At 45.9% G+C, this 20904-nt stretch overlaps 3 protein-coding genes across 5 annotated transcripts; 2 read left to right on the top strand and 1 right to left on the bottom strand.

Annotated features, from left to right (window-relative positions):
• Positions 1 to 309: 309 nt before the first annotated feature.
• Positions 310 to 5285, top strand: LOC149306684 (surfactant protein C-like). 2 transcript variants are annotated; one of them, XM_089537552.1, is made up of 5 exons: positions 310 to 416; positions 1051 to 1191; positions 2037 to 2177; positions 2903 to 3016; positions 3912 to 5285. In XM_089537552.1, the coding sequence occupies exons 1-5, from the start codon at positions 345 to 347 to the stop codon at positions 4047 to 4049; spliced, it is 606 nt and encodes a 201-aa protein (XP_089393678.1). In that variant the 5' UTR covers positions 310 to 344; the 3' UTR covers positions 4050 to 5285. The 2 variants fall into 2 exon arrangements, with proteins under 2 accessions (XP_089393678.1, XP_089393677.1); XM_089537551.1 differs by having other exon boundaries at positions 310 to 461.
• Positions 5286 to 9719: 4434 nt separating this feature from the next.
• On the top strand, positions 9720 to 15915 carry LOC149306683 (surfactant protein C-like). 2 transcript variants are annotated; one of them, XM_089537544.1, is made up of 6 exons: positions 9720 to 9854; positions 10767 to 11171; positions 11918 to 12055; positions 12498 to 12599; positions 13297 to 13399; positions 13756 to 15915. In XM_089537544.1, the coding sequence occupies exons 1-5, from the start codon at positions 9786 to 9788 to the stop codon at positions 13393 to 13395; spliced, it is 813 nt and encodes a 270-aa protein (XP_089393670.1). In that variant the 5' UTR covers positions 9720 to 9785; the 3' UTR covers positions 13396 to 13399; positions 13756 to 15915. The 2 variants fall into 2 exon arrangements, with proteins under 2 accessions (XP_089393670.1, XP_089393669.1); XM_089537543.1 differs by having other exon boundaries at positions 9721 to 9854; positions 13267 to 13399.
• Positions 15916 to 15935: 20 nt separating this feature from the next.
• LOC149306682 (uncharacterized) lies at positions 15936 to 20785 on the bottom strand. Its single transcript, XM_089537545.1, has 2 exons — positions 20104 to 20785; positions 15936 to 17695 (listed from the first exon to the last, which is right to left on the bottom strand). The coding sequence occupies exon 2, from the start codon at positions 17683 to 17685 to the stop codon at positions 17182 to 17184; it is 504 nt and encodes a 167-aa protein (XP_089393671.1). The 5' UTR covers positions 17686 to 17695; positions 20104 to 20785; the 3' UTR covers positions 15936 to 17181.
• Positions 20786 to 20904: the final 119 nt, after the last annotated feature.

Raw genomic sequence — 20904 nt, 5'->3', positions numbered from 1 at the left:
GCACCTTGGAGAAGAAGTTGACTTTGGCTTTCAGGAGAACAAGAGGCCCTTTGACTCCGGAGAGGCCCTTGTGGTGATGAGCATGCTTTTCTCAAGAGTTTCTTGACTTGACTCCGAGGCACTCATCCAAAACTTCAATGAAGACTTGTTTGATTCATCAATTACTTTTTTAAAGACAAAGGTAAAACTTGGCTACCAGCCAAGAGGAGTTGGAAAGCAACCAAGGAGCAGCTGGCACATCACCTGGGACACTCACCGGCCAAGGTGTGGCACACTGTTTATATAAGGAAGGACTTTCTTGCTGTCGGAGAGCAAGACTGCAGCAAGGGCAGCTGAGTGGCAACATGGAGGTCTATCACAAGATGGAGGCTGGCGGCAGCACCAGCAAAGAGGCTCTGATGGCTGATGCACCACCGGTGAGTCTCGCTCCTTCCTCGGGGAGAGATTTTTTGCTCCTGAAGGTAATGGCTGCAATGGAATCCATGGGGAGGGATTAGCCGGAGAAACAGAGAGAGCCAATGCAGCCCACAACGTTTCTGATGCTTCAGCCCTTTGTTTGTTTAGCATGGGCCAGCTTGCAGGAAGAGAGACTCTCTGGGCATTTCCTTAGCTCCTCTTCATTGCATAGAGGGTTGTGTAGGAGAACGTCCCAACGGATGGCACCCCATGGGCCAGGTCAGTCTTGCTGGGATGCTCTTCCTGGCAACAGCATTAAGTATTTTACTGGACATTAGACAAGGAGGTATCTAGTACTGTATTCCTTTATACAGTTTCCTAATGGGAGCCTAAGGGTACCTGAAAACAGCTCAAACCAGCATTGGTTCAGCATGTAGTCTGAAGACACAGGCTGTAAGATGTAGGATGAATGTCATGTTTAACTTGGGTCCCATATCCACGAGATCTCATTATGTATATGCAAACATTCTAAAATCCAAAACATTTCTAGGCCCAAGCATTTCAGATATGGGAGATTTAGCGTGTACTCATACGTGAGACCTATGAAGATCTGCATCCTTTTTGCCTTTCCTTGGTTCTTTGCTGCCGCCACAGGTCTACTCAGCATCCCCCCGGCTCCCTGGACTCCCTTGCAAGAAGCCCCTGATCATCGTCGTAGTTGTGGTCGTGATCGTCTTGGTTGTCCTGGGCTTCCTATTGATGGGGTTGCACATCACGGAGAAGCACACGGAGACGGTAAGTGTAGTAGGAGGCCATCTCCTAAGATGGTGAGTCAACTACATGGTCATGCACATATGCCCCCAAAAATGCCATGACTATTTTCCTTCCTGAAGCCTAAACTGACTCCCTATTGAACATCCTTTTTGGCCATGGTGGGACCAGGGACAAAGGACAATAAAAGACAAATGCGAACATTTCAGCTCCATTAACAACAGAAAAATAGAACTTCCTTTTCTATTTATTAATTGGTCCTTTCTTGGGCAGAGAACATAGAAGTTCTCAACAAGTCCCTGTACTGTTACATCTGGGAAAACTTTTAGGTGCTGTTTAGGTAAAACTCATCATTGTAGTCTTACTTTTGTTGGAGGTAAAGACCTCAAAGAGTTAAGTCCTAGTCCATTAACATAGGATGGAGCCAGGACAGGTAAAGTGGTGTCAAACCACATTAATTCTCCTGTGCAGATGCAGCTTAGGTCTATATTTGTTAATCCACTGCAACCTCCTCAGTGCTCTTCTTCAGGAAAGAACAATTCTGGACTTTTTGTACCATTGCAAGTATAATAATTATTTACATCCACATATAGAATCATAGAATCATAGAATCGTAGAGTTGGAAGAGACCACTAGGGCCATCCAGTCCAACCCCCTGCCATGCAGGAAATCCAAATCAAAGCATCCCCGACAGATGGCCATCCAGCCTCTGCTTAAAGACCTCCAACGAAGGAGACTCTATCACCTTCCGAGGAAGTGCATTCCACTGTCGAACAGCCCTTACTGTCAGGAAGTTCCTCCTAATGTTCAGGTGGAATCTCTTTTCCTGTATGCTACTGATGCTACTGTTCTCCTCTTTTGCTTTGTAGGTCCTGCAGATGACAATCCAAGGGTTGGATGGCAAAGGCTCCCCGCAGCACCTTTCCATGAGCCGGAAGGAGAGGCTGGCAACCTTCCACGTCCACGTCGAGGCCAACGCTTCTGCAACGGTGGTGTACGACTTCAGTAACGTAAGCATGGGGTTCACTGCTTCCCAATGAAAATCTTGTAGGGTTTTATGCTTATCACAGCTGTTGCAGAGCTCTTTCTCTGAAGCCTGTTTAGGACTGGAAGCTCTCACTTTGAGAATGGGTTTCTGGTCCTCCTGGTTCCAGAGCTTCAGGTATCATGCTTTCTCCATTTGGATAGTGCTGTGTAGTCTTTTGGCTTGGTTATACAGTGGGCCTTGGTATCCACTGGGGTTTACTTCTAGACAAGGCGGGGGAGTAGGAGTAAGGAGTAAAGAGTAAGAGGTTTTTACAGGAGTAAGAGTAACATTAAGGGGGGGAAATCTTACTCCAGAGTAGGACATGGAATAACCCCAAAATCACCAATACTCCCCAGCCCTGCTTCCAGGACTTGCTGTGGATACCAAAATCTTTAGATGCTCAAGTGCCATTAAATACAAAGGGGTATTAAAAATGGTGTCCCTTATATAAAACAGCAAAATCAAGATTGGTTTTTTGGAATTTATATCTTTTTGGAATATTTTCAAGGCATGGATAGTTGAATCCATGGACAAGGAATCTGTGGATCTGGTGGGCCAACTGTACCTGCAGTGAGTCATTTACAGATAGTAACGGGAGAATGAGTAATTCTTCCCATTTTACAGCTGGTGCAGTCAGTGCAGTGCAACTCTGTATGCAAAGTTTTACACTCCACAACCCCATTTAGTCCCAGTTTTGTCTTTACGCAGCTGGTGATTGGCTATCGATCCTGGCCAAGAGGACAGTCCTGCTACCTCACCCGAATGGATAAGGAGGACATCCAAAGCTTGGACGCTGTGGTCAAGGTGTTCCAAGAAGTCCAGGTGAGACGAGGAGAGGGCTGGGCACAGAAACGGTGCTGCGGTTTGGTGGGCTGGGCAGTCCTTTCTTGAATTTGGGGCCAGGGGACACAAATTTACACGATGGGATAGCTATTTCTGGCCTCTCTTGTTCTTCTTGTTGTCTGTCCAGCTGTCCCTGCCAAATTGAGGTGGCTGGAGGGTATGTCACAATTGCTTGTCTCAAGGGATCTTGTGACTGGGAAAATCCTGCAGACGTCATTTCCCAGTGCCTCAATCTCCAGTTTTGGGGGTCACTTCCAGTCATTCATGAGCATAAATGTGAATCCCCAGCAAGTTAGGCAGTTATAGAGCCTTATCGTATTATTAAACAAACCTGGCAAGCAAATGAAAAGACGCATTTTTCCTCCCTCCACCTGACTCTCATTCTCTTCAGGTTGTCAAAGCCTGGGAGAGCATGGCAAAAGCGTCATTTTTGCCGAACAAATTATTTCAGCTTAGCAAATGGGACACTTTTATGCCACTTTTACAACCCTTTATTTCACAACTGGAAGAGAACAACATGAGGGGGGGGAACGCATGTCTCTTTATTTGCTTGCCAGTTTTGTTTAATAATGCGATAAGGCTGATAAATCCAACTTATGATATTGGGACTGTTAAGGAGGATGTCAGTCTTCCATGATTCATATTCCATCTTTTCTCCAAACTTGGGACTTGGGGCAGCTTCAAAATGAAAATCTGGGAATTGCTAGAAAATGGCTTGGGGCAACAGAAAAGTTGTGTGGCTGTCCAAACAAGCAGACAAATGAAAAACAATGAGAAGTCCTGCACTTTCTGGAACATTTGCTCCCACTGGAAGAATCCTTAGAGGAGTAAGTAAGTACCTGTTTCTTTATCTCTTCGCTGACCTTTCTTATAGATGAAGCCTATCATGCCACCTTTCCAACAAGGCGAGGAGGAGATGATGGAAGGCCACCCTGAGCCTCTGGCTGACCGTTCCTTGCTGGGCACCACCATTAACATCCTCTGCAGCAGCGTCCCCATCTACTGGGCTTAATGGAGAGATGGCCGATAAATAGGGCCAGCGGCCATCAAGGCTACGAACCAAACTGAACTCCTCCGCAAGCTCCATCGACAGAACTTCCAACAACAAAATCATGCCATCCAAAAGAGAGTTACTTTCCTGGAACAAGCCTTCAGGTGCCTTACTCCTAAAACACACAGAAACATGGAGAAAGCTTTTGGGGATTTTTAAACAAAACACTCCAATCTTGCTTCTAGGTACAAACTGAACTGTCAACCCCTTCTCAGATTTCTCCCCGCAAAGAAAACCATAATGCCAGCACTTGGGTAGCATGTGCCAGAGTTTTGCTGAGGGGCCCAATTGTCACTCAGCTGCTGCTCAGTGCTTCGATGGTCCTGAGTTCAAATCCCACAGCTGGGAAAGTCCCCCATCTGAAAATTTTAACAACCATTGTGATAAGTGAATAACAATGACATAGATGGGCACAATCTGGGCATTGGGGCAAGGGCAATTTTCTAGCCCTCAGGACCCACTTCAGGCTGTAGCAGTCCCCAAAATGCAGAAAGGGGGTTGGAAAATGAAATTGCAAATAACCCAGTGTCCAGTGTCATTTGGGTGGGCTGGAAAAGCCTTGTACTTTGCTTTATCGCATGATCGCTGCTGCAGGAAGCTTCTAGGAACAGAAGTTGGCTTCTTCTTCTTCTTCCTAAAAAGAACATGCGGTGGAGCAGATCAGAGGAGGAAGGCCAGGAGATGCAAAAAGCAGCCTTGGGGATCGTTCTTGAGCCAAATGGATCAGTGATCCCATTTGTTACAAGAGTCTCTAATGTTCAGGCTGGGGATGAAAGATGCATTATTTGAATGCTCCTCTATTTAAACACCAAAAAGCATCCTAAGGTTCCTATGTCAGATATCTTGCAAACGTCTTCCAAATACATTAGTCCTAGGTGTGCAAAAAGTTCTGTTTCTGCAAGGGAATGGGATTTGATCTTTCGGTCTGTCATTTGCACACATGGCTCTGAACCAGGAGTGTGGAATGAATCTGAAGTCTATCAAGAATTCAGAGCAATGGAAGAAAACAGACCTGATTTACTGTTGTATTACCTTTTTGTACAACTCTCAGACTGACCCTGTTCAGATTCAGCAGCCGATTAAATCACCCAGGCAGATTTTTGTATCCATTGTAATGATCTGCAGCTGTGATTTTTCTTATCTTTTCTAATACTGCTTGTTAAATCCATAATAAAAAAACAATGTGTAGAAATGCAATTTGAGTGACTGTGTGCAGGGCGAGCGGGATGCTTCATATCACTATCAAATATTTGCTCTTCCTAAGGTCCATCTCCACTGTAGAAATAATGGCATTTGGCATCACTTTAAGTGCTGTAGCTCCATTCTGTGTAATACTGGGATTTGGTGTTTTACAAACCCTTTGAAACTCATGGGGTTGTCATAAACACAAACACACACATACACCCATATATCCATCCATCCATCCATGGGGCTCAATATATTTCCGGAATAGGATCAAGCACTGCATAGGGTTCCTTTCAGTTTTAAACTAAACACAGGGTCATTTGCTGCTCCAAAGAGTAGGAGCTACCAACTTCCACTGAATGGATCACAGGATTTAAGAAGAAATTATATAGATGGCAATTATCTTCCCACTTTCCAAGTTATCCATTCAGGACCTGCAGTTACTGCCTGAAAACTAGAACACCTGAAATCCAGAGGATACCCACTTTCTTTTTCAAAACATGATAGATGTCCCTTCAGTTTGCTGCTGGGTGCAAAAGAGCAGCGTTTTGTCAGTATGCAAGAGCTGTTCACAATGCACTGCTGACAAAGGTGAAATCCAGGCCACATGCATAATTTACAACGCATTGAACTATGGTCTGTGCTTTCACACCCCAACAATTGTGCTAATGATCAGGAGCTGCCATGCCCCCTTCCTAGACTCCTGGTCTGTCTGGAGTATGGCACAAAGAGCAGGCAAATGGAGAAGGTGGCAGACCTGGCTCTCAATGGGGTCAAATTATTTCCACTGTGTATATGCACCCAAAGTGCTCCCCACGGCTGTTACTTTCCTGTTGTTGTTTCAGCCTTTCTCTCCCGCATCTCCATCCTTCCTTTGCTGCATTGCACATGTCAGGAAAGCATCACTCCTAAAAGAACAGGGCACAGAGATTGGAAATAAGATTTCACTCCAACTTGGTGATTGTTGCTGGACAAAGCCAAATGATTGCAATAGCATTTACATTTCTATACCGCTTCATAGTGAACTCAGCACTCTTTAAGTGGTTTACAATCTGTAAGCCAATTGGCCCCAACAAGCTGGTTATTTTTTTTTACCAACCTATGAAAGGCTGAGTCAAGCTTGGAGCCCTGGGATCAAATTCACAACCTTGTGGCTGCAGTACTGGCATTTAACCTGGGCTCCTTATGACTGAACCATTTGTTGCTGAGCCTCCTTCTGGGGATAGAAACTGATGAAGAGGGCAAGCTGTTCAATTCATAAGTTGTCACACATAGCCCACCACATGGAACAACCTCTGGATTCCTTTTCCTTCTTTTAATTATACATTTGGTACTTACTGTAAGGGGAAAGGCCACAAACATGCAGATGTAAGCTTACAGACATCACCCCCAAGAGCCTTCCACTGGCACCTTCAGGTCTGGCATCGACACACAGCATCCCTGGGCAATGGCCATGGCTCCACATTCCGGCAGGGATCTCTGGTGGACTCATGCCTGCCCTGGGATGCCCCTTATACCAAGTGGCTGGGGATGAGAACCAGTTGCCATTTTAATTTCCCAGAATGCAATGCAGCAAGAATATACTGGAATACCGAAATAAAAGCTTTAAGACCCCCAGTGTTTGCCCATCACTGAGTTCTGGAAGGCAGTGCTGGTGGGCTCACTACCGTAGGAGAATGCCTATCAATGGCCACTTTGCCAAAGACTGTGGGTCCAGCCTCTGGCAATGTCCATTTTTATGCCCCCTGAGTGCCCAGATGTGTAAAATGACAGACCACCTCCAGCATAGGCAAGGAGAGAATGTCCAGAGACATTATGGTTTGCTTGGCCATAATTATGACATCTTGTTGCTGTTGTTATGTACCTTCAAGTCATTTCTGACTTACGCTGACCCTAAGGCAACCCTATTGTGGCATTTTCTTGGCCAAATTTGTTCAGAGGGAGTTGCTTTTGCCTCCTCTCCGAGGCTGAGAGAGTGACCCTTGGCCAAAGTCACTCAGTGGTCATTTTCCATAGCCGACCGGGGATTCAAACCCTTTAAACACATACCTTCAGGCTATGTGTATAAGGTATATAGGAAACGTAAATGAATTTCATGCTTAGACTTGGGTCCCATCACCAAGATCTCTCATTGTGTATAAGGAAATATCCCAAAATAGATATTTTTAAAAAATCCAGAATCCAAAACCTTTCTTGTTCCAAGCATTTTGGATAATGGGGACTCAGTCTGTAGCAGGCTTTTTGTGTCCTTCTGACTGGTCACTGTGAGAAGACAACGTTGGTCTGGATCCCAACTTTTGGTCCTCCAGGTGTTTTGGACTCCAACTCCTAGAAGTCCCAGCCAGGTTGGTCAATAGTCAGAAAATCTGAGAGCTGAAGTCCAAAACATTTGGATGAACAAAGTTTGATAACCACTGATCTAAACAGACCTGTGGTCTGATCCAATAAGGATCTTCATATGTTCTTTACCACAACTAAGAACAAGCATTACACTGTCATGATATAGATGTCCAAGTCATAAGGCATGCTGAGAATGGATGGAAACCGCTCTTCCACCATCATCATCTTCACTGTTTCAGTGGAGCCCTTGCCCAACTCAACCCTTCTTTCTGTTGTGTGACTGAGGAAACATGCCATAGAAAAGAGGAGAAGGTGCACTGAAGTGTTGTTGACACAGCTGGGGTTTCATAAAGACCCCCAACCGAAGACAAAGATCTCCTCGAGGGCTATATTGACTTCCCCCTTAAAAAGTCACATCTGCCAAAGCAAAGAGAGAATAGCGTCAGGCCAGAAAACAATGCTGTCAAGGGCCTGGCAGAAGCACACTTGGGGAAAAGAACGCACAGGGATCCAGTTGTACCTTTCTAAGGACAGTGGCTTAAAGTGTCAGGAAAGCAAATACTTCTTTGAACCCTTGAGGTGGGAACTTGGGGAGAAAATGGCTCTTCAAGTCCCCTGGAATGCACCTGACGCCTCAAGGGCCATTATGGGTGGCTTTTAGTGGGGCTCCATTAAGGTTGTGGTTGCAAAGTCAAAGTGTGAGAAAAGAAGCAGCCATTAAACTGTCAAGGCAAAGGTGAGCTTGACAATGGAAGCTGGTGGCTTCCAAGTTTTAAAATAGTAAGTGTCAAACCTCTTTGGCTTAGCATGTTGGATCCCTCTTTTAAATGTCAGAGTAAAACCCGGAGCAGATTCTCCACTCTACTGACAGAGGAGGCACCTGCCACATTCATTGTCCCCATTTTCCAGCGTGTGAAATAGTTTCTATTGAATGCCTAGTCCATCAGCCAGGATAAATCCATGATAAACCCACTACTCTCTCAGCTTAACATGCAAATTCCCCTTCAGGATGCTGAGACAAATTAAATGACGCAGCTCTTTGGTGACAGAATTGCAATAAAGAACTTGGTGTCTTTGGAAAGGAAAGGAAAGGAACGATCAGACATTGGGTACAAGGTTAAAGTAAGATAGAGCCAAGGAAAATGTGAAGCCATGTGAGCCAAGCTTGGAGATGTTGCTTTTTATGACTACAACTCCCAGAAATGCCCCAATAGCATAGCTACAGGGAATTATAATCCAAAACAACTGTTTGACAGAGGAATAGACTCCCTTGGAGAGTGGAGGAGTCTCTGTCTTTGGAGGTCTTTAAACAGAGGCTAGATGGCCATCTGTCAGGGATGCTTTGATTGCAAGTTCCTGCATGGCAGAATGGGGTTGGACTGGATCAGGGCCCTTGGGGTCTCTTCCAACCCTATGATGCCATGATTCCTCTGAGGCTGAGAGAGTACATCTTGCCCAAAGTCACCCAGTGGATCATGGTTCAGCAGGGATTTGAACCCTGGTCTCTCATACTCCTGGTCCAGCACTCAAACCACTACAATACACTGGCTTTCTTAGATGAATTGCTCATTGAATGGAGTGCCCTAGGCTTTGATTGATTGATTGATTGATTGATTGATTGATTGATTGATTGATTGGAGTGCCCAATATTCAGAATTGGCTTCCTTATTGGAAGTGGCACCAAAAAGACAATCCCTGACCTACGCAGCTGGCATGAAGGTCCCCATAAGGCAAGACTGATTCTCAGGTTACTGTGAACCATTTCATTCTCCTGGAGAAGCAGGTGCTTAAGGGGAGGGAACATGACCACTTTCATAGTCCAAAAATCTCCTCTTGTCATAAGGATTCTCAGGTGACCAGTGTTTGCCAACTTCTGGCCAACAAGGCTTGCCTTTCCGGGGACAAGTGTCCTCAGTTTCAGAGCCAAGACCTCTTGAGAAGTTGGCAATGATGGCTGTGGGGAGCTCAGGTGGAGAAACGACTCCTCAAAGGTAACAAAAGCAAAGGGGCATTCCTGGCTTCTATCCAGAAGGCGTCACTGAGCCAATGAGATGGAGAAATGCCATGTTACCTGGGCTCCGTGGATGTATATATAGCTATATTAATACCTGGCACCCTCCATTCGGAGAACTAGTTGGCAGCAAGGGCAGAAACGCAGCAACACTTTGGACCATGGAGAAGGAGGAGGAGATGGAAGTCGTCACAAAGCAGATGCTGCTTCAAGAACCACTGACGGTGATGGTGAGTCCTTCTCCCTGTTTGGACACAATTCCTTTTCTTCATTTCTTTTTCCTTGGCCAGATTTCTGGGTGTCATTTTAAATAAGCACAGAACGAAATGGAGCGGTTAGGACCCATAAACCAAAATCCCATTTCTCTTGTGTAACCAAACAAGTACACCAGCAAAAGTTCATTGCACAATGTGCACTACCTCTGTGTACAACACCTTGGTTGCAAAGGCATGGTTTGATTAGTTTATTTCTTTAATGTTTGTTCCTGTAAAACTAAAAGAGGACCTCTGGACACTTCTGACTTTGGGTTCATTCAATTTTTGCCACATCTGGGGGGGGGGGGTAATTTTGACAGTCCATGTGCCATCATCACCTCCCACTTGGTTCCCAGAAAGAAAAATGGCACCTGGGCCCACCTTATTTGTAGACAAAAAACTAGTGCTATATCATTGCCTTCATTCACTGGGAGAAGAGAGAAGCCACAAGGGTACTGAGCAGTCTAGAGGTCAAGAAGCTGGGGAATCAACCAATGGCAGAGAAAACCCAGGAGGATAGGGCTTGTAGTCCACTACATGGAGAGCCAGCATGGTGTAGTAGTTTGAGTGTTGGACTACAATTCAGGAGACCAGGGTCTGACTCCCAGCTTGGCCATGAAACCCATGGGGTGATCTTGGGCAAGTCACAGTCTCTCAGCCTCAGGGGAAAGCAATGGCAAACCCCCTATGAGCAAATCTTGCCAAGAACACCCCATCATAGGTTCGCCATAAGTTGGAAATGACTTGAAGACACGCAACAAGAAGTCCACTGCTCTACAGGCTACTCTACAGACTGTCTTTCTCTCACCAGCCAGTGGCTTTCTTGCTTCTTTCCTGCTACAAGAGATGATTTCTCTCTCTGCTCTTCCATTTTCTCTCCCTCCATAGGACCATCGTCCCCCAGAACCTCCAGAACCTGGCTGCTGCCCTTGTTGCGGCTGCTGCAGCTGCTGCAACTGTTGCGGCTGTTGCGACAGCTGTCCATCAATACCTGGCCTTGGAGGCGGCTGCCCTGGCTGCGGAGGCTGCTGTCCTGGATGCGGCGGTTGCTGCCCCGGGTGCGGTTCCTGCCCAGGCTGTTGCTGCTGCCCTGGTTGTGGCACTTGCTGCCGGATGTGCTGCTGCCTGCCCTGCAATCTGCCCAAACTTCTCTGCCGTTTGCCCAAGCTACCCGGCTGCCCAATTCACATCAAGCGAGTCCTGATCATTTTGATTGTCGTCGTCCTTATTGTGGTGATCATTGTGGGAGTACTCCTGATGGGGTTGTATGTCACCCAGGCGCATACCGAGACGGTGAGTAGAACAGGCAAGGATGCTCAGCTGTGGCTGGGGGACACTTCTTGGGCAAATGTTTCCATGCTAGTGGTGGGCCTGATCAGCAGGATTCGGTGGCCAGACTACCATTAGCGATGTGTGCACATGTAAGCACACATGCATATATCTCTTTTTGGATGGTGCTATTCTATTCTATGGACAGCCAAAAAGACCAACAAAGGGGTCCTATTGCAGAGCCAAAAATCTCCCTGGAAGCCAAGATGACTAAACTGAGGCTGCAATACTTTGGCCAAGTCATGAGAAAGAATGACTCACTGGAAAAGATAATAATCCTAGGAAAGGTGAAGGGAAGTAGAAAGAGAGGAAGACCACATGCTAGATAGTTGAACCCTATAGTCATGGGTATGAATTTGCAGGACCTAAGCAAAGCAGTGGAGGACAGGGAGTCTTGGAGATGTCTCATCCACAGGGTTGCCATGGGTTGAAATTGACTCGATGGCAGTTAACAACAACAACAAAAAATTCTGTAGTCCTTTGCACATCATCCAACACTCCCCTCTCCTGCAACAGTGTAGTAACTCCAAAGTGTGGTAACCCCTGTTTTAATGCCTTGGGATTACTTCTGTCCCTTGTCGTATGTTGCATTCTGTCCCTGTAGTGGTGTGCTTTCTCTCACTGCAGGGATTGCTAGCCCTGCAGCGATGGCTGCTGAAAATAAGGGCAATCCCTTGCACCATGGCCTCTTTCTGTTACTGCATTCATAGGTTTTGCAAATGACCATTGAAGGCCATGGAGGGAAAGAGTCTTGGCTGGATCTGCCCACAGATATGGAAGAAGTGGCCACCTTCCAGGTGGATGATGGAATCCGTGGCCCTGCTGCAGTCACTTATGACTTTAATAAGGTGAGAAACAAGAACAGGTGCCTATAGTGCAGGCTGAACATTTGGGGGGTTTGTGGCTGAGGTGTCCATGGATTCTGGGTACTGATGTTCAAATTAAAGGAACTTTTCCAGGTGTTGAAACTGACCTATAGTGAATCATGATGTTAACTCCAAAGTGTTGAATGTGGAGAAAGTTTGGAATACAAACTTTCCTCTCAAAGGACTGCCCTCAAAGTGGTGGTTGTTGTCTTTGGTATCAATGGGGAAGTCAATCCATTCTGGATGTTGGTCCAGACTTTGCAAGAGCTATCCAAGGCACTGATAGCTTTACAGGAGTTATCACCTTCCTTGTTTCATATCAACTTGAAAAGAAGTTCTCCATCTCTTCACATGTTGAACTTGGTTCACAAAATGTATACTTAGGCAAAGCAGATTAAATTGCAAACTCTCTGTCTACACATAGCTGTTGATTGGCTATAAACCTTGGCATGGAGACGCCTGTTACATCACAAGGATGGATAAGGAGAAAGTGCAAGGACTGGACAATATCTTCAATGAATTCCAGGTAAGAACTGCAACCTGGCCAACTATGAAAGATATTGGTTCTAATAGTAAGAAGGTACTCCAGTAGTAAAAAGGTAGTAAGTACTCTGCAGATAACTGAGGAATAGACATCTATGAGATCATATGTGCACAAAGCATATATTCTAATATAAAGGTGGGGATCACATGGCTCTCAAAAGCTGATGGAGCTACTTAAGAGAGGTCCAGTCCAGTCTGGCTGGGTCAGGAGTTGTGCTTCCTTCTATTTGTTGTTGGACTGCAGCTCCCATCAGCCCTAGCCAATATAGCCAATGTTGGGATTTGCAATATCTGGAAGCTGCATGATCCCCAGCCCAGTTTCATGGGATTCATCTCATGCAGAAAGGCAGAATAGTCCCATCTCTCTTGCCTTCTTGCATAGATATATAAAGGGATCTTGTAGCGACTTTGAGGGTAACTGAAAGAAAGAAGCTGGTAGTACGCCCTTTTGTAGACTTGTCACCTCATCTCCATACTCAGAGGTTTTGCGCTTCTATTGCTATTCTCGCACTCAGCCTGCTTGGAGTAGACTCTAGGAAAGCTCATGCTCCCAGCTTCTTTCTTTCAGTTAGTCTCAAAGGTGCTACAAGATTCCTTTGCAGACTGATCTTTCCAGACTAAGAAGGCTCTGTCTTTGACTTCTGGCACAGGCTAAGTCATCCTTCAGGTCTCTTCCACAGAAGGAGGAAGGCATGCACCTTAGAGCCTTGGTGGATCGATCCAGCTTGGGAACCACACTTAACATCCTCTGCAGCCATGTCCCCATCTTCTGGGCTTAGAAAGGTGAGTTGTGAAGAAGGACATTAGACAGTTGTGAACAAGGACCAGGTCTATCTACAGTAAGGGTGAGAACTGTGTGGCATTCAGGCCTTGGAGGCACCATGCAACCCTTAAATGCACTGATACCAAGATACCAAGGTAGCCACATCAAATAGCGCATTGAAACTTTAGGGATCCAAAGACCTTTCCAAGGGAAGGAGGGACAACTTGGGGTGAGACGGGGACAACATTATCAAGGAGGCAGCAGGAGATGTTCTGTTTGACCCTCAAGAATAGGCACTGCTGCCATTGCTTGCCCTTTTTATACAGAGGAAGAGGCTCAGGAGACCACTCCTCATGTTTCCCTTTCTGCCTTGCAGGCTCATGGCAGAAGATACATTTCCATGTCCCTGATGGTTCTCACCCAGACGGACCAGGAATCATGTCTCCATGGACCTTTCCTGAGTGGCTTTGCTGTGGGGTTTGCTCCAGTTTGGGTTGCACAGCCAACTTAGTGAAGATCCAGACCAAGCAGAGCTTTGAGCATTAATGGGAAGCATAAATGCAGGAGGCATAAGGCTTGAGCTTCCTTTGGTTGCAGACTCTATTAATGTCTCTAGCTAGGACCTGGGCAGCGTGAGCCTTTGGGAAAGTGTGGGGTGGGAGGAAAGAAGCTGCTTTTTGGCTATGCAATCGAGAAGAAGCCGTCCCAAAATATCTGCAGAATGGGTTATTTTCCATTCCAGATTGGTCTCTCTGTCTTGATATAAGCTACCACAGAGGCCAGATTTGGGCTGCAGAGTCTTTCAAAGAATAGTAGACTGGCCCTTGTTAATACTCTGGAGTTTATCACACGGAGGGAGAATTGGTAAAAACCCGTGCAGAAATGGGATTTTAATATCTGTTTGTCAGATGCGTGGCATGAAAGAAAAATAATGCGAAATTAATCCAAACGGAAAGCTCCTTTGTACTTTCAGAATTTAGCAAATGTAAAAAAGGGGTTGGTTTGGATGACTTTACATTCAGCTTACTTTCACATTATTTCTCTTTCATGCAAACATTGTCTGAAAAACATCCCACAAATGAGGGGTTTTTTTCAGCTTTCTGTTTGGATTAACCGCGAAAGTCATATGAAAAACAATCTGCAAATGTGGGTTGTTTTCAGTTTGAATGAATTTCTGGACGGCATTCGCCCCGTGTGATAAGCTCCAGAGAGGAGTCTCCTCCAACTGTCTGGAACAGTGATGACCAAACTTTGGTCTTCCAGGTGTTTTGGACTTCAACTTCCCGAAGCCAAAGTCAATGGTCAATGATCAGGAATTCTGGGAGCTGAAGTCTAAAACATCTGAAAGACAAAAATTTGGGAACCGCTGCTCTAGGACTTTGGAAGAAGGCAAAGCTGGAGCTCAGGAAGCAAGAAAATCTTTGCTTCTTGGGCAAGTTGCTGGCTCTCCCTTCTCCTTCTGCCCTTGCCTCCTTCCATAGCAGCCTTCCAAAACTGGAGAGGACAAATCCTCCACTCCAAAAACTGCTTCTTGCCCTTCCTGGCTATTGCCTCAACTTTTATACCTGTGTCGTCCTGTTCCCTGGCTGCTGGATCTCCAGTATCTCTCCATTGCAAGAGACTGATGGACTTCCCAGTTGGCAGCCTTTTCCTCCTTACTGGTCAGCCCAGCAGCCTATGGACAATGTTTGCACAGCAATCCTGACACTCCCTTCTTCACACCTTTCTGCTTCTTCGGGTTAAGATCGCATCTGGCTGGAGAAAAGGAAAACACGAGAGTGCTTAAATAAGTAAATACAAATAGGAGCCCTGTTTGCACTAATGCAATGTGGCAGCCACACTGTCCCAAAGGACAGGGAATAACAGATGGAAGGGCAGCATCTTTCCTAAAAGGGATTCTCTCTTCTTGGCATGCAGAAAGTTTGGGAAAACACCAGGGGAAATGGATAGCACTCATTGGGAGGCAATGGACAGGTCAAAGAGACTGGTCTCAATGGGACAATAGGCATACAAACATTTCGGGGGGGGGGGCAGGGTCACAGAATACAAATGACTAGAGAAGTGTACTTTCTAGCAATCTCTAGTCTTTCCAGAAGGACTCTATGGTCAACATCCACCAGAAATTACGCTGGAGGACCTAGAGATTCCTAGAGAGAACATATTGATCAAATCCGTCAATAACCAAACCCCCAAAACTCAGAAGTGGGAGGCCAACTGTAATTTTTTTTCCATACCAAATGAGGGCAAGCAAAGTCCATGCAGCACATTATGTGCAAGAAAGAAAGGGCCTAACCTAGCCATTTTTTCTCTGACATGCTTGCATTTCTATCTAGCAGGGACATATTAAAAAATAAAAAGGAGCAAATCTACCCAAAGAGATATCACCTATCACCTTTTTTCCTGCCTGAAATGTGTTGAGATCTGCCTCTTTGTGTCAGCAGAGGGCAACCTTGTACATAGGATTTCCATGCCTCGCTGTACTGTAGTCATAGGACTCCCATTGCAAGTTCCTTCAAAATAAATGCATTTGAATTAATCATCGTGAGCAGCGTCATTTTATTACGGTATAAAGCTTGCAACGATCAGAGCTGGATCAGAAGAACCGGTCGATCAGGGATGGGAATCAGGCATCCTTCCAGCTAGTCTTATTGGACTGCAACTCCCATCAGCCCTACCTGGCATAGCCAAAACTGGGGAATGTTAGGAGATGCAATCCAAAATCATCAAGAGGGCTACACGGTTTCCATGCCACCTGTAGATTTTAAAACAAACAAACTTATATTGTGATCCACCTTGTTCCATATTGGGAGAAAGGCAATGATTGATTGATTGGATTAATTGATTGATTGATTACTGAGCTATTACCACTTTTGAAAAGAGGAGCAAGAGAAGAGGCCAAGAGTCAATCAAGAGAAAGCTTGCATCCTTACATATTTATTGCAGATCGCAGAGCAGAAGGAGCCTTTTTCATTATTGCTTTGTTGCTCAATCATTTCCAGCCTTTAAAACAGCAAACAAAAAGTATTAAAGGAATACCAATACTTATGAAGCTTCCTCCTCTACCTTGCAAGAGAGCAAATATTGCAAATAAGCTTCCAAAAGGCCAGCGTCTCGCCCAGTTTCTTAGTGCTCCTCGGGGAGGATTTATCCCCAAAGGCAGTTTATGCATCTCATAAATAATTCCAATTGTATTTGTTCTTGTAAACCTAAGTCTCCAAATGTGTCCTAAAACTGTGCAGATTTCATAATTTCACTCAATGGGTATAAAACTTTTTTTAAGTGCTTCATGCAAACATGAAATAAGCCGAGATTTGCACAGCCAGTTTCAAGCCATGCGCTTCCTGATCTTGAGAAACCCCATCTGGCTCCCTTACAGATTTCAGCATTAAAGAGAGATTAAAGTGCATTCAAAGCATCCTGCAAATAAAGCAAAAATGGTGAGGAATTGTGTGAATGATTATCACATGCAATTGCGCAAATAAAGTGATATTGGAAATGCATTGTCACTGAAATCCTGAAAGTAGAAAGATACGCGTTAATTGTGACCACTTTAATGGTGGGTTTTGTGCGACACCGTGTGAAATCGTTTCATGTGAATTTTCCCGGGATATTCATGGGATAAACTCCCAATCTCCTTCATGTGATAAACTCCTTGGAAAGGTCGTGGCTTTTGGTGGGTCCCTCTCAATGGAGTTTCCCATCATCCCCAGCAAGCATCAGCCTTCACAGCAAAAGCAAAGCAAAGAACGATCGGCGACTCCTCTCCGCCGTCTTCTCCTTCATCTTGAGTCTTTCATCAGACTCAGCCCTGGGCAAGCAGGTAGGTGACCCCACAGATCACAGGGGAGAAGGTGAGGAGGGTCACCCCACAGGGCTCCTTGGACGCTTGGCTGTAGACCTCGCTTTCCATCATGGGGTCGGACCAGTTGGGGTTCTGGAAGCCAGGCTGGGCCACTGGTTTGCTGGCCGACGAGGAGCCGTACCCTCCTCCCCGGGAATAGCGGGGTCTGCCAAGGGAGCTGAGGCCATAGCCCACCGCAGCCCCAACTGCAGCTGCCCCTGCCATCTTTGCCCCACGACCGCTGCTGCCGCTGGAGCCGCCCGGTTGGCTTTGGCCGCTGCTGGTGCTCTTCCTTGGCAGGGCATGGAAACCGCCACGGGAAGCTGATGAAGAAGAAGTCCCGGACCCTCGTCCTTTGCTGCTGCTGCCCCCTCGACCTCCGCCTCTGCGGCCAAAGGCGACTTCACTGAAAAGGGCCACCAGGAGCATGAAGATCCAGGTCCAGGTGGCCCAGGTCTTCCTCATGGTGATGATCCTGGAATAGAAAGATGGGGATGAGAGATGGGGGCTGAGCAGACTGGAAACTCTGGAACCCTCCAAAACTTTCCATAGCCCAAATGGCAGGTGAGGCAAGGGAAGGATTATCCCCATCCCACCAGACAGTCCTGGTCCCAAAACAAGCTCCCCAAATGCCAGTCCTGCTTTAAGCCATCTGTGCTCATGCCCAGTGTGGTCCCTTCCAAATGCATTCATATCCGTGGGATAAGCTCCCAATCTCCTTTGTGTGATCAACTCCAGTGTGCCAGAAGAAAAGTCATGTTACTTCTGGCGGCCATTTACCCCAGGGATTTTTTTTTTTGGGGGGGGGGGGGAGGTTTTGGGGCCAGGAATGTAAAGTACTGCATTTAAGCCTGGTTTTAGATGCTTTGGGCTAGTTTTCAGACCAGAAAATGCTTGAAAATCCGAACATTAAAAAAGTGGGTCTGGGGACTTTAGACAGCTTGCAAGGCTTCAGAGGTTGCATTTTGGGACCAGCCATGGCCTACAGACTGCACTTTGCCTGACTCTGTCTTAATAGAATCTGGACTTTGATGGTTAATAGCTTAAGAACTGGATTTTCAGGGAGAATGGAGGCTTTGCTGCCAGTTGGCAGCTCTCCAAGGCAGCTCTTTGTGAGCAGAAAGGCCCAGACAAAAGCACATCAGGGGCTCTCATGACAAGGCAGAACTTTCTGGGAACCAGAGCTGAACAAAAGCCTTGGGAACTGCTGAGTTATCGCTCCTCGTGCACATATGCACATGCGCACACCCATGCATACGCACTCATGGGGGACAAACACACATACTCTGTGCTGCTGACATAACCACTTCATGGAAACATTTGAGTCCCAGGAAAGAAAAACAATGATACACACACACATTTTGCAGCCACAAAAAGATGGAGGAAGAAAAGTGGGATGGAGAAAGAGTGCAACATGGAAGGAGATCAGAGATGCTCAGTCATGTCAGACATTTGTTGTTGCTATTAGTTGCCTTTGAGGCAACTCAAAGTGACCTTATCGCAGGGTTTTCTTGGCAAGATTTCATCAGAAGAGGTTTAACATTAACATTGACTTGCTCAAGGCCACCCAGTGGGTTTCCATGGCTGAGCGGAGATTCGAACCCTAGTCTTTTGGACCCCTGTAACCACTAGGGTCATAGAATCACAGACCTGGGAAGGGACCCTCCCAAGGACCATCCAACATCTGTTTGAAAACCCCCAAAACGGAGACTCCTCCATGCCCCAAGGCTCAGAGTCCTCCGCTCTGGAACAGCTCTTACCATCAGGAGGTTCTTCCTAATGTTTCGGTGGAATCTGTACTCCACATTATTGCTGAAAAGACTGGGTTTTCTTGGCAAGCTGCATTCGTAGGGGAATGTTTGCTAAGGCCATTCTCTGAGGATAAGAGAGTTTGAGGAATTCGAACTTTGGTCTCCCAAAGTCCAAAGCTCAAAGCACTGCACCAGGCTGGCACTCTCCAGCAGTTTTAAGATCACTTTCTTAAGGGATCCTTAAGATCCATGGAATAATATTTGGCAATTTCACAGTACATTATCTAAATTAAAAAAGCAGGGGTGCAGGTACAAAAAACCCCTGTTAACCGTTGGAATACACCTGGTTTTGGAGAGGAACTTTTCTTATATTGCATCCAGCAATTTCTTCTTGGTCTTGCAGTATGTTTCTGCTTCTGTCACATAACATTCTGATTTTGGGGTTGAACTTTGCTTTTATTTCCTTTATCTTATTGCTCTTCCTTTTTTGTTGTTGTTGTTATTCTCTACTATTTTTTTGCATTGATTGCTATCTTGTTGTTGTGGGGCTTTGAGTCATTTTCATCTTATGGCGACCTTAAGACCTAGAGTCATTTCCAACTGATGGTGAACCTATCCTGGGGTCTTCTTGGCAAGATTTGTTCAGAGGGGGTTTGCCATTGCCACCATATTCTGAGGCTGAGAGAGTGTGACTTGCCCAGGGTTACCCAGTGGGTTTCATGATCTCCTTTGGAGATCTTTAAACAAAGGCTGGATAGTCATCTCTCGAGGGTGCTATGACTGTGAGTTCCTGCATGGAAGAGGGGTTAGACTGGATGGCTCTTGGGGGGTCTCTTCCAATTCTATGATAGCCAAGCAGATTTTTGAACCCTGCTCTCCAGAGTCATAGTCTGCCAACTCTATGGTTCTATGATAGCCAAGCGGAGATTCGAACCCTGCTCTCCAGAGTCATAGTCCAATGCTCAAACCACTACATCACTCTGATTATTATGGTCAAAGGTAATACTGTTCCCAGAAAAAAACTCGTTCGGAAAGCTGTTTGCAAGCAAAGCATCCCAACAAAGCTGCCAAGCAAAGCCAGAAAAACCCTTGTCTGCAATCCCTAGTAGTTAAAGAAGTCAACCTCACTTACCTCCTCTTCGGAGCAACCACCAACAGAAGGGGATCCTCGGGTGGAAACTGCCTAAGAGATGCTGCGGAGAGTCCTCATCCCCCGGCATGCGATGTCCGAGGACAGAAGGACAGAAAACGACAAAGAGAAGTCCCTCTCCAGCGGAGAACAAAAGCATGAAAAGCCCCATCACCTGACTCAGATAACTGGAGCAGGCAGCGCATTGTTTCTCTGCTGGACCATTGGGCTCATAATGGGAAACACCACGAGGCCAAAACACAGCCCACCGGAGTCAATAGGCTCTGAATGGCCTTCAGAAAGTCCATCTCCATTCCTCCTGGACATGCAACAGGCCCAGGGATTGATCAAAAGCCTGACAGATCACTGTGTGTTGCAACACAAGGTGCGCATGAAGCCAGGGGTGCACATGCTCCATGACTTGGAGGGTCACACCATGCTATTGTTTGCCTCCATTGATGTCCCAGCCACCATTGGGGGCAAAAAACACACAAGCATACAAAGCTATTTTTGGGGATTTTATGACATAAGTCATCTCAGTTTGCTGATCCTCTTTGTGATGTTATCGAATTCAACTTATAAAATCATAAAGTTGGAGGAGACCTCAAAGGCCATTGATTTATGGTGACCTTGTGAACGTGAGTCATTAGAAAACGTAACATTATCATACACACATAAGTGACAACTGATTGACAGCCATTCTGTCTGTATTTTACATTATACAAATGGCCAAAAATTTCTGCTATTCCTTTCATTACGTTATTTTCAAGCGAAACTTTGCAGAGTTCTGCTTACCAATAAAAG

The sequence above is a fragment of the Sceloporus occidentalis genome, unplaced genomic scaffold, assembly GCF_023333645.1.
Source record: "Sceloporus occidentalis isolate IW3139 unplaced genomic scaffold, rSceOcc1.0.p SCAF_9, whole genome shotgun sequence".
In the NCBI taxonomy this organism is placed as follows: domain Eukaryota; kingdom Metazoa; phylum Chordata; class Lepidosauria; order Squamata; family Phrynosomatidae; genus Sceloporus; species Sceloporus occidentalis.
Note: the sequence above shows the minus strand (reverse complement) of the source record. Positions and strands in the feature narration are given on the sequence as shown.